The following is a 13212-nucleotide window of genomic DNA, read 5'->3' as shown; positions in this document are numbered from 1 at the left end:
GCAAAGACCCCTCCTCATTGATATTCAACTGTAAACAGGAGCAACAGTAGGGAGTTCTTCCCTTTGCTCCCAGTCCTCCTACACATTCATCACAGCCAAAAACACAGAAAGAAACATATCAGCTTGAAAATGCAGAAGCTTTTTATCACAGAAAACTTGTTTAATTCCTGACATTTGGAATCTCTTCATTTGAAAAGAGTTTGGCAGCAGAGTTGACCCTGAGTGTCATCCTGTAGACAGTAGCCAGAGAAGTGAGCTGGACCAGACTGTGGAGGGAGCTACCGTTAAACAAGAGACGGTGGCAACTTGGCAGTTTAGTGCTCAAGTGTATTTACTAGGCCAGCTGATGTTGAGTACAAGCATGTAGGGTAAAAGTTGACAGTTGAGGGTGGAGTGTGGTTTATTTAGTCAGGATGTTTTGCCACTCCATGAGGTTTTGATTAGAGAAATGGTTTTTGAAAGGTCTATGACCGGTAACTTCTTCTGACAGGGACAAGCAGAGGGCAGGGATGAGGAGAGAGCAATGCTGGGACTGGGACTGGGACAGGGACTGGGACAGGGTAGTTTCCCCTGGTCTGTTGTTTAGTGCGGGGGCAGCGTAGGGCCTGAGAAACCAGATGGCTTTGTTTTGTTTCCCTGATGAGCCAGCCCAGCCACTGGCGAGGTCACAGACAAATACAGTATGAAGGGGAAGGAGGAAGGGAGGTGATGTGATTGTGGGAGAAAGAAAAGTCATGCAGTATTGACTAAAATGAATAAAATGTTGTTTTCTAAACACACATCTAATTTTGATGTCATTCAAAGTTTTCTGAATAATTCCTCTGGAAGGTTGTTTAAGGTTGTGGCTGTAGCTTTGCGTCTTAAAGCAGGACAATCTGCATCAAACAAGCAGGCCAAACATGAAGACACACACAAACACAAACTCAAAGAATTTGATTTAGAAAGTGCATATTAACAAAGTCACTTTCATCGGCACTTGGTACAAGAAAAATTGGTGTAGCAAGCTGGGAGTTAAGGTCGCTTGTTGTATTATTGCGATTACATAATGGTGATAAAACAAGTGCACATCATAACAAACACTCCGGATGTCACTAACCATCCATTGTTGGGAATTTAGTAGTGATAAATATGCTTGGATGGCACCCTATTGAGATTCTAAAACCAATATGAATCAGAGTGATTACAAAGTGGAGTAGTCATAACTTCTGTGCTGTTGTCAAAATGTCTGAAGGAAACACATGTTTTTTTATTAGCCACAATGGAGGATGTTCAGGCCCTCAGTGTTAGCACATTCATTATATCTCAAACTGTCAAACAACACAACTTCCAGAATACATTTTACTATCAAATATATATATATGTTATACAATATGTAATTGTTCAATTTTGAATGGCTGCTTAGCATGCACAATAGAGAGCTACAGTACAGCAGAACATAACCTGACAAACAGCAGAAAGCTAGCAGCTATGACAGAATGTGGGCACATACGTGTATCAGTCTACAGCAATGATGCAGATCACTAGCGCACGTCTACATACCAATGTTTCCTCTGTATTTATTCTACAGTGGTAGGCAACCACAGCAAGTAAATTTGCAACAAGGAACCATCATTTCCCCTTAAAACTCAATTAAAGGGCCAATATCTATATGTAGCATTTTTAGATGCCATTTTAAGAAACTAATGAATCAGTGAGACCACCAGCTACCACCGCAAAACAAAATTAGATGGAAACTCTGGTACATAGAGAGGTACATCAGAGCCGTGCATTTACCTTCCAGGCCATACGAGGCAGTAGAGGCTGTGAGGACATCAGCTAAGTGGAAAACAGGCAAGATAAAATAGGAAAGGAAAGAAGTAAGAACAGAGTGTCAACGTAAAGAGAGACTTAAGTGTTAAAAAAAGAGACAGGATAAAGGTGTGAACGGAAACTGATTCATGGGTTACGACATAAGAATCTACATAAAATCTATGTGGTATTTTAGCTATTGCAGCCATTTTCGTTTTGTGCTTTTGCTCTCCTTACCATCTGATAGAGACTCGTAGTCATAGTCGTACTCGTCTTCTTCCTCTTCCTCTTCCTCATTAGTGTGGTTGCCAGGCGAAGTGACCCCTGGTGACCCATTGCTGGCCTGGGCCTGCATGTGGGCCAGCTGGTGAGCCTGTTGAAAGGGTTCAAATATTGTAAAAGTGAGAGAAAGTACATGTAAAAACAATTGTGTGCAAGAACTAATATTTACAAAGATATACTTATATCTGACGTATGATCTATATCCACCCATCACCTGTAAATACACAAGCTCTTATCTGCAAAGAACCTATAGTGTGATGATCGGGTGTACATTTGAGCACATTAGCATCTATTATTTATGTGTGACCGCACTCTAATGAACAGTGTTAAATATTGAATGTACTAATGCTACCTGTAAGGCCATTAAAAAGATGGCTTGTATGAAATATAAATTATGTACATGTTTATATATGTGCATATGTGTGGACAGTCTTTCTTTCTTCTAGACCTTCTGTTTGAGTATGTCCACCGGCGCCTGGTGTGCTTTGAGCTTCTTGTTCTTGAGGAGGATCCTCCCCCGCAGCTGCAGCGGTGATGGCAGGTGAGGGTCATCGCTGAAGTCACTTTCAAAGAGGAAGCGCGTCACGAGACGTTCCCCAATCACCGTCTGAAGAATGAATATTCAAACATGATAGGCAGACATCAATAAACGATGTCTGATAATGTGACCAGAATGTAACGTCAAGTGAGAGGAGGAGAGGAGAATCAAAGTGCTTTTATCAAAACAAAACAACACTGCAAATAAACAAACCCATGGTGACATGAGCCGGCCAGAGGCACAGAGCTGACTGAACATGAAAGACTTTTCTTTATCAAGCAACTCTGAAGTCAGTCTCCAGGGAGGATGAGGAAGCTGGGAAGTTTTGTTAAATGAAAGCAAGATGATATTCCATGATGCATCTGTCATGCCCAGATATGTGTGGCCTTGAGCACATGACTTAAAAAAGAAGTAGAAGAAAGGGGCAGTTGTAGCCTGAAGATTAGAAAAGATGGCCTCTAGAGGTCTGCCAGTTCAAATACCCACAGCAGCTGAGAAAATGTGAGCAAGCAAAACAAATGAGTGGAGTAATACCCCTGCTCAAAAAAGTGCTGCTTCGAGTTCCACTGAGGAAAACATCCCCACCTGGAGCAGTGTGGTTGCACTAGGCTACTTGGTGGGGAAGGTGTAGGTACATGTAGTCCCCAAAATGTATGTTGAAAAAGGAGCAAGTGCTTATATAAACTACCTAGAAAGTTTTATTGTTCAGCCTTAACATCAGAAGCAAACATGGAACTACATATGGAAACATACAAGTCTATAGATACTGATGAGAAAAGTCACATCTTTCATATTTGTGCACAGACATAGCTGCTGTCGTACCTTGAAGATTTCAGCCATCTTGCGTTGCTGTGGAAGGGAGCAGTGGTTCTCTATTGACAGGACGACGGGCATGTCAGAATTGACAAATGCAGACCTGTTAATCGCTTCCACCACATCCTGGAGGATCATGGGAGAGATTACATTCTTAGAAACAGCACTCCAAGTCAAATAAAAATCAATAAAGCTCCATGGAAACCAATACAAATAAGATTTACTAAAAACAGCCCTTAGATACCACTTAAAATAAAATACAGGTGTTTGAGGGCTCTGATTAGTCTACCTCCGATTACATAAAATAAATAGTATTGATATGGCCCTCAAGAGGGACCAGCTGGTGAACTGAGGTCAGTTGATGTGTGTTCTAAAAATTCACATTTGTTTGGTTTACTGAACCAACAGAATTTCTGCTTGGGCTACTTTTGTCAAAATAAATACATCACACAGCGATACAATTGTGTTTGCCGATACGGCTCTGTGTGGGACACTTCTGCCAAGTCCATGCAATGAGGCATGGGAGCAGAAAGCAAGGAGAACCAGTGACTGATTGTGTCTTTCAGTCTCTTCTGAAATAGATTATTAATATGCATTTCTAACCTTAAAGGGTATCTTAGTGGTGAGTGTGTGTCCATGATAAATAACTGGCATGCCATCATCTCCATCCCAACAGTCCAACTCGACGCTCCTACAGCCTTGTAGCAGCACCTGGTGAAAAAACAGCATTCAATGATCAGCCTACAAAATAGATCAACATACAAAATAGAAGGGAAAAAAAAAAAATACTGTATAAAATAAAAATTGTCTCACTTACCTGACTGTAAAGCTCAACGGAGGACTCTCCTTTGAGCTGGTGTCCAGTCAGATAGGTGTTGTGAGAAGACTCAATGTAGTAGTAGGACAGAGGGTACTGCAGCTCCTCCGGGTTCATCTGGGATTCCTCAATATGAGAAGAAAAGTTGTCCTTATCCATCAGGAACCTGGTATGGAGAGAGAGGATGGTCAGATAACAAGACATGATGCTATTGCACTGATTACAATTAGCAAGCAACCACTAAGATGTTTATCAAAATGTTGTATCACAGAAGCATGCCTTGCAGAGTTCATTAGTCTTAAACATAAATTGCCACGGTTTTCTGATACAGTATGTAATGATGTTACGTAGTTTTATGAATTCAGAATATACTTTAATTGTGTTTCAGTGCTGATATAAATGCATTTAAAAAAATTTTTTTTTTACTATACCTTGCAAAGCCTTCAAATGACATCCAACCCATTTGTCTCATGCTTGAAGAGGGTTCAAATCTCTGTAAGAGAAAAGGAAAAAATGAACATTATTGATCAACGGTCCCTTTTCCTTCCTTGTGTCTCAGGTTTCTTTCATCCTAACTCTATCCATTCATCTGGTGAATTCACAAATCCATATGAGGCATTTTCTCATCCCTCTCTTTATCTTTAACTACAGCATATGGTCTCCATCTCCACCGTCTCGCTGTCCAGTTCATGTTAAATAGATAGTTTCAAGTGCTGTCTTTGCATTGGTTCAGCCATTGCTTCATCCCTCCAGGTTCCTACCTGTATAATGCTGAGAATCTCATCGTAGCTCAGGTGCTCTCTCTGACAGTTGACTAGGAAGTCGTTGAGCTGAGGGATAGCCAATCCCAAGACGCCTAGTGATGCGTTCTCCACTCCTGTCCCGTTGGTCACAATGCTGGCTGCAGCAATGGCGTCTGAGATCTGTTTCTGGTTGTCAGACATCTGCTGCCTTGTCCGGATAAACAGGCCGAGATCAGAACCATTGCGGGTTAATAAGTCTGGTGAGGAGAGGAAGAGATTAGGCGAATGGGAGGGATAAAGAAAAAGAGGAATAACATGGTTCTTGTGCACATGTTTTTGACTGTTTGTTCTTTTACCAAGGTCTGGCTGTAACCCTGTGTCTTTGTCATCTATCCTGAGGTTGGTGTAGAGAGGAGCAGACTCTGGACTTGATCGACTGCAGGGGACAGCAAAGGTGTCAAACAGCTCCTTCAGGTCCTTCCTGCTTCGGATACTGTGGAGGAAACAAAACATAGCACAGTTTAGTCCCATTTTAGTTGAGAACTAAATACAGGGAGTCACATTTATAGACTTTCATTCAAATTCAAAAACAAATATATCCTCTATAAGTTGTAACATTTTGTTTTCCTGTCAAAATGTTCTTGATAACGAGCTGATGCAAGAGGTGGAAGAGTTGTTTGAGATTCGAGTTAGATTCCTAATTGAAACTTTAATTAGCCAATGGACAGACAAAGGTCAGATGGCTAAATATAATACATCTCAGGTACCATCTTTGAAAAATAAGTAGGATCTTTGAGAGCCTGATCTGCTGAAGCCCATTTTCTCTGCATGGCTTTAGTTGCGGAAGTGTGGAATTCAAAAGGAAACTGCTGGGCAGCAGATGAGAGGATACACCGTAATCTAAGAAATGTAGGAGGATTGGTATGAGAATAATCCATTGCTTATCAAAGCAAAACATTGTTTCCTTTCATTTGACAGGGAAAAATATTATAGAAGCTAAATATTACACAGACAAGAATCCTTGGAAAGGCATGATAACCTTGAGAAGCATTTGTTGAATTTGTTTTATCATATTTGTCTTCAGCTGCTATTGATAAGAATACAACAATTATGTAACAATAGGGAGTGAGATGGCAAAAATGCGGAACAGAATATATACAATATACATATATCAATGCTTCGGGCCACTACTGAATGTCAGGTGATTACATACAACCAGAAAAATGGGTTTGATCCACATTTTAGTACGGCAAGATAAAACAGAAAAATATTTATCAAACATTTAAAGCTTTGAATTAAGCCTGCCAAGCTGGTATGTGAAACTTTAGGGACAGCATCCTACTCGGCTGTTACTACAGTGCACCAAAAATGTCAAAAAAACATTAAAAATATATTTTTGGTATTTACCTGAATGACTTGAAGAGCTCAACAAACTCGATGAAGCTCATGGTGCTGTCAGAAATCATGAGATTCTGGAAGCCTTTGAAACAGGCTTTACCTCGACCGTGCCACGACCTGCTGCTCCACGCCCTACAACCCCGAGAGAAAAGGCAAGATATCTCAAATTGAACGAAAAAGGAAGTAAAAGTCAAGACTTTCGCACTTCCAGTCTTCGTATACAGTACAGTACATACCCTGGCTGTGACTTTACAGTTCCTGAGAGGATTGGAGAGGATTGCGGCCGGGACTGGTTGGACCCCGCCATGCTGGATGAAGAGGAGGAGGAGGAAGAAGAGCCTAGCAATCCAGGGCTTTTATTTGATGAGAGGGAGAATGGTCCGGGGAAGCTGTCCTCTGTGGAGGCAAAGAGGACTGAGGGTAAATAAAAATCATACAGCTGATACAGTACCAGAGGAAATTATCTGTTGAGATGTTAATGCTGTGTGAAGATTGTTTTATTCTTTACATGAGGTTTTGTGTAGTCTTTTGGGTTATTAAAATATGTTTCAAAGTCTAAGAAAAATTGATCTGTTCTAGTAACCTCTACAGAATTCATGAGTGTAATAATCTAGCTTCATTCTCACTTGGCATACATCTACAGATTTTGGATTCTTAAAAACTGTAAAATGTCACCTGGATCTTCTTGGTCGATGCTGTCAGACTCGGGTCCGTTCCGATACAGTCCCTCCTTACAGCTCCGTGTTTTCCTGGAAACCATCTCATCATCTGTGGCATCCCCACTGTCTCCCTGTGTTAGGTGTGGAAACACACATGCCATGTTGAAAACGAGTAACTATTCAGTATTAGAAAATACATCTGTGTTACTTGGTAGGCGTAACAAGGAGTATACTGTATATCAAGACTGAACTGTCAAATGGACCAGAGGCTTGCCATATGTCTAGTGCACTGAATTTTTTACCAGCTCTATCCTAACAGTTGTATCATTAGAGAAAACAGCAGAAAACCGGGAGTTCTGTAAAGGCACTTAACATGTAAAACTAGTAGAATAATGGTGGAAATCCAGTCAATTGTTAAACACTACAACATGAAGAAAACAGTGGAGCAGATTGGCCTAAGCATACCTGCAGGTTAATTTTTTTTTGACCAAGACACTGAAGTTTTACCTCCTCCCTCATTGTTGATCAATTTACTGTGAAAGGCCCAATGACAGATTTATGTTCTATGAACTGACCCTGACAAGGACCTTCTTCTTCTTCTTGGTCTTGTCATTGATGCTCAGAGGGCTGTTTTTCTGGGCGGCAGGTTTCTCCACTCCACCTGTACCCATGTTCCACCTCCGCCCACCAAACAGCTCAATGGCATGGGCCAGAGTAGGGCCTTCGTACCTGCCATCCTCCTGACAAAGACGAACACACAGAGGATTAGATGGTCAGGAAGGAAGCCAACACACAGGTTTAGCTGGGGGTTACTCATCCTTTAATTCAAGGCAAACATACAAACACTTTTAAGACCTTAGAAAATGAAAGTCATATTAATGGCATTATTTACACAAGGCACTTTTTGTTTAAAAGAGAACAAATAATAAAGCTGAAAAACTTTGGTGGCCAAGACAAGGTAAAGTTAGAGAGAATTTATAATGTTGAAAATTAACCGATAATACTACCTAAAATCCATTCTTTAATTCAGACATTGATGGAAAAACAGGCCTGTGTACAAGAAAAGGATTGTACATCATCCAGTTCAGAGTTTACCTGATACAAACTGACATACTGCCTCCTCAGCCACTGCAACCTTTGGTCAGGAAACTTCTTTAATTTTCTGGTTGCGTTCACCAACTCTGACAGGCCCTTATGGAGCATCCGTGCCGTGTGGTTGGGGGCCACAAAGTGCAGGAGGCTAATGACAGTATTTAGGAGATCAGTTCAAATATTTAGTAAACAGGAAGGGGTTTTACCCATGTACCAGTGTAGCAATGCAAAGCAGGGTGCTGGTGGTAACAAGACACTGACCGGTTGTCGGTGGTACTGAGACCGTAGAGGAGGCTGAGGCCATTCTCCTCCACTGTCATCTGGCTCAGCTTGTTTTGTAAACATACAGCATGAACGTCCACTCCCTGATGACCCAGGAACACTGCCTGCACATTCAAATAAACACAATATTATATTATAAGAGCAATCTAACTCATGACTGTCAAGTGTTACTCAAACACAAAACTGGTTACTAATCCTATAAGATAAATTAATATTCTTCAATGCACGTTTGAGGTTTATGAGTCGTAAATGACCATATTTGAAATAATGCAGCTCATGTTTCTGCATCAATATAAACTTAAAGAAAAATACATAATGTTTTACTTTTTTTGAGAAAAACACAATTATGATTTCTATACTAGATTAAAGATGTCCATTTTCACAGTGTAAATACCGGATCAACAAACCTTGACCACTCCCAGGTCCAAAAGGCCCTCTGCTAGTCCTGCCACTACAGTCTGTCCTAATCCCAGAGGTGGCTCTGTGGGGGAAGCCCCTCCGCTCTGAGGCTTACCTGCAATAAATCAACACATTTACGATATGTTTGAAATGTAGTAAAGGCAAAGGAAATTTAGCATCGCAAGCACAAAGGCACAGATTTACAACCAGTTTAACTTGTGTGTGTTACAAAAGACGTGGCGCTTACCTACCATCAATAAACACATTTACAATTTGTTTACAACATAATAATGATACAGGAAATATGATTTCCATTTGTTTAAAGAGTGATAATGAAAGAGGGAATGGGGTTTGTCTCCCTGACATATAAACATACTCATCTTAAAATGTACCAATGACAAAGTAAATCTTTTCAGCAGTTCATATTAAACAAAATCCACCCTTCTTTTAACAAATCTGTAAAGGACAATGGTAAACAGTCTGAATAACCCCAGACAACAAGGTTGTAAGTGAAACTGAATATTTGTTACCTAAACAAAGAATTGACTACATGAACAAATGGCAAAAGTAATGACAAGCAGTTCCCAGCAGAGAGGAGATACCCATGTATTTTAAATTACATAGAAATGTTTTTAATGACACACTGTGTCATAATTTACCCCAGGTGAGTGTTGTGTTATCAGGTTGTAGTCGCAGCAGACAGCGAGCTGTGAGGTGGCTGTCCTGGTCGTAGTGGATGACTGTAGCCCCCTGCAGCAGGAACTGGTGAACGTCTGGTTGTAGCGACAGCACGTACCTAGAAAGAGAAAATATAAAAAGTGTGGCATGTCTGTTGAGCTATCTATTTTTGTTTGTGTGTGTGAGTGTGTTTCTTACCAGGGGATAAGCTCAGTGCCATGGCTGAAAGCTCGGTGCGTCTCTTCAGTCCCCTGAAACTCCACCTCTTTCACCACCGGCTCAGATGACAAGTCGCCCTCTGAATCCGACAAGTCCCCTACCATGAATCTGAAGATGGATAAAAGATCAGGGAAAAGGTTTTTAAAAAAACTAAATTTAATATCTGAAGTTTTAGTTGATTTAGTTGATCCACTGAAATCTGCAAATGCATCAGTTTCTACATTTAATTTTAACTACTGCAGCAAGTGAGGTAAAGCAGTTATTTAGTAAAAGCATTGAGGTCCAGTAAAAAGTAATGACATGACCTGCATCTACAGTAAAATAAACAGCGCACAAATGCACTTTGTACTGTAGTGCATCGGTTGAACAAGCAAAAAAGCATCATGCATTTGTCATTGCACATTCCTTCACTACCAAACAAACTTCTACTCAAACTGCAACTTAAACCATATCGACATTGTGTCGTAATGTTCAAACTCCTGACACTTTTATAACCACTTACAAGACGCGGTTTGATTCTGGCGGTGTCCTAAATGAATGTGAACTAGAATGGGAGAAGGGGACAAAGAAGGAGAAGAGGAAGTGTGAGGCGAATGGAGAACGGACAAAGAGGTTTCTACACAAGTTCTCGGAAGGGAAAAAAATAGCAAAAAGAAGATGCCAGTGGGGAAGATCAGGAGCACAGGAAAGGAATTCCTAAACCACTTTGAGTAAGAAAGATACTGTTTATCTGCATCCCAGTGCAGACAAAGGAACACCATACCCCGAGCCAAAATGAAATAGAGTTGTTATCCTGAGCTCTAACATGAGATAATAATTCAGAGTCAGAGAAAACTGTCTAGAAACACAGAGAAGATAATCCAGGTTTCCTTAATAGAAACACCACAGGCCAAGCTTGAAATGAAATGAGCTTTTTAACAACATTTTCACAACCATATTCCAGTTAGTCCCATTAGCTACCTGCCACCAGAGTGCTGAAACATACCAGATCTCTGTTCCTTCCTGTCCTGACAGGAAACTAACCTGTTATCTGTTTTCTCTGTGACACAGGGGTTTACATGAACATCACCTCATCTCAATAACAATCTGCAAATGTGTTCCTTCACAAAGCCATTATCTTATGCCGGTGTTTATACAATCACGCTATGAAGGAACACTAGAATGACCCAGAACAATATACTGTACAGTAAGAGTTTGGTAAGCATCCAGTTCAGCTGGCCCCAGATTGTACTGTGCATGCAAGATACCCATGTATCTGTATGCATATGTATCTGTATCATGTTGTTTAATTAATCCCATGACATTTTTTTCAATAGGCATATTTTGGCATTAAACAACAACCACTGAAAAATCCAACTTTTAGTCTTTAGAATAATGCCTTTTCAGAAGCTGCTAACTCTATGAACTTGTGATGAAGCACAGGAATTGTACTTTTATTCTGAAGTGAGAGACCAGTCATGTCAATCATTCACAGCATGGCGGTATTCATAGTTCTGATATAACTCTATATATAACAGACCATTTTCTTTTACTTTGTCTATGAGTCATTGTCTGTGAACGAACAGGAAAATAAAGGACTAAATTTTGGAAACAGACCTTTGGCAGGAAGGGTCACAGTGCTAAACAAAATAATCTTAAAATAAGTTAATTTAAAATAAGTTAAGGGTGTTTTAACATTCCACCTAAGTCGCTGGTAAAGCAATAAGGTTTATATTATATTGATATACAAACTGAGACTGGGTATATAATTACTAAACATTAAAAATTTGGGGTGAATTGTTCTTCATTACCACTGAGAATGATTTAGGGTAAGGGGTTAGACACCACAAACACACAAAATAAACGTGTTTTACATGAAAGCAAGAGGCCAGAATGAAGAAGTACAGTTAAAAACACTAGTAAACAAAAAGTGAAAATAACTGCTGTATGCATCAACTGTTACACGATGTACCAGTGTCTTGCTATGTGCCATTTGAAACTGTACGGTATGTCTCATAAGCTTGGTCACAACTTGCGCAACATCCCCCACACTCTGAGATCATCCTTCAGCTGGAGGAGTTCAAGACCCTCTGACAGAAAACATTCACCCTTAAACAAGACACCAATTTTTTATGAGCTCCAGAGTTGCTGTTTGGTACCTGATGCTGACAGACCTCTGTCTTTGGGGCAAACAAAATCTAAAAAAGCTTATGTGTTATGCAAAAAAAAAAGTCGGAAAGAAAGGGTGACTGACTGATTGCGGCAGCGGTCCCTGAAGGAGTTGTTTCTGGACGCGGGGGATGGGCCAGTAGAAGAGGGACTGGTGGACGCCTCATCAGGATCCTCTGCCTCCAAACTACGATTACAAGATCTGAGGAGCAGAAAGAGGAGAGTCAGAGGAGAAAGAAAATGTGAGATCAAAGCAAAATGGTGAGTAGAAGAAAGTGGGAAGTGAAGTAGACAGATAAAGTAAAGAACGAAGATCAAACAAGTTTGTTGTTGTCAAACTTTGTCACTACATAGTCTTTTATTTTTTGAACAGGTTTTCAAGGATGCAGTGTACCTGATAATCTGGAGGATGTTGCTGACGGTAGCTTCTTTCTCCGGGACGTGTAGACCATCTGGACCAGACCGCGACACGAAGTTGTGCTGGCCGCTGTAGTCAGACAAAAACTAGACAGAGGAGGACAGACAAAACAAAGCAGGATAAATTACACCAACATGATGTCTGATTCTTACTGCTTGAGTCCGTGTATGTTCCGTACCTCTATTGAGTCATCTGTATTATCTGGAGGTGGTTTGAGGCTGATGATGCTTGCTGTCCCATCCAACGCATCACTCAGCTCCTTCAGAAAAACCCCACAGAATGGCACCACCTGTGGTGTACCGGTAAACACATCCCATGATGGCTTTTACTGTACTATAATGGTTGTCATTCCAGTGGTCACATAAGTAGGAAATAATGTGAACTATTAGAGTCATGAAACAAAAGACTAACCCTAACCCACATGACAAATTAGACGATTAAATTCCCAAACGTCACCAGAATAAACCTACAACCTACCTTGCATCCTGGGATATTGAGAGCTCTGGTCACAACCTTCTTGTACTCAGAAGAAGACTCGTGCTGAGCCATGGCGTCCTTTAGACTCCTCATGGTCTCAATGTCTGACTGGTCCATAAATTGCCACATCTTCAGCACCTTGCGGGACCTGGAGGACAAAGAAAATCTCAAATGTCAGTGGGTAAAACCTGCTTGTTTTACTGCACTGTGTGCAGCAATTTTTGTGTTAGTGTCTGTGTGTGCCTTAAAACCTGAGTCCAGCCAGGAACTCCATGACACCGTTGTAGTTTCCCATGTTCCAACAGCATTTAGCGACATGGACCAGGTAGGAGAAAACCTCTCTCTTTTCCTCCATGGATCCTGCTGTCAGGATCAGCCACGTCACCCATGAACTCACCTGTTGACACAGATTTTTACGTACAACATCACAAATAGTTACTATCACATTAAAGATAAACAAG

General features: G+C 40.7%; 1 protein-coding gene across 1 annotated transcript in view; it reads right to left on the bottom strand.

Moving 5' to 3' along the window:
- The window catches only part of plce1 (phospholipase C, epsilon 1), a 67920-nt gene that overhangs the window by 14065 nt on the left and 40643 nt on the right, over window positions 1-13212 (bottom strand). Inside the window, exons 10-33 of the mRNA XM_070926845.1 lie at window positions 13003-13148; window positions 12752-12899; window positions 12453-12563; window positions 12251-12360; window positions 11942-12058; window positions 10211-10252; window positions 9688-9816; window positions 9471-9607; window positions 8820-8926; window positions 8392-8516; window positions 8134-8278; window positions 7614-7778; window positions 7055-7169; window positions 6616-6793; window positions 6389-6511; window positions 5338-5474; window positions 5000-5238; window positions 4670-4731; window positions 4239-4404; window positions 4025-4132; window positions 3431-3547; window positions 2519-2677; window positions 2026-2161; window positions 1774-1815 (exon numbers count right to left, since the gene is read on the bottom strand). Coding sequence (XP_070782946.1) covers window positions 1774-1815; window positions 2026-2161; window positions 2519-2677; window positions 3431-3547; window positions 4025-4132; window positions 4239-4404; window positions 4670-4731; window positions 5000-5238; window positions 5338-5474; window positions 6389-6511; window positions 6616-6793; window positions 7055-7169; window positions 7614-7778; window positions 8134-8278; window positions 8392-8516; window positions 8820-8926; window positions 9471-9607; window positions 9688-9816; window positions 10211-10252; window positions 11942-12058; window positions 12251-12360; window positions 12453-12563; window positions 12752-12899; window positions 13003-13148 — 3064 coding nt within the window. The remainder of the gene's footprint in view (window positions 1-1773; window positions 1816-2025; window positions 2162-2518; window positions 2678-3430; window positions 3548-4024; window positions 4133-4238; window positions 4405-4669; window positions 4732-4999; window positions 5239-5337; window positions 5475-6388; window positions 6512-6615; window positions 6794-7054; window positions 7170-7613; window positions 7779-8133; window positions 8279-8391; window positions 8517-8819; window positions 8927-9470; window positions 9608-9687; window positions 9817-10210; window positions 10253-11941; window positions 12059-12250; window positions 12361-12452; window positions 12564-12751; window positions 12900-13002; window positions 13149-13212) is intronic.

Source organism: Enoplosus armatus, chromosome 20 (assembly GCF_043641665.1).
Source record: "Enoplosus armatus isolate fEnoArm2 chromosome 20, fEnoArm2.hap1, whole genome shotgun sequence".
In the NCBI taxonomy this organism is placed as follows: domain Eukaryota; kingdom Metazoa; phylum Chordata; class Actinopteri; order Centrarchiformes; family Enoplosidae; genus Enoplosus; species Enoplosus armatus.
The sequence above is the reverse complement of the archived record's forward strand: the minus strand, read 5'-3'. Positions and strand labels throughout refer to the sequence as shown.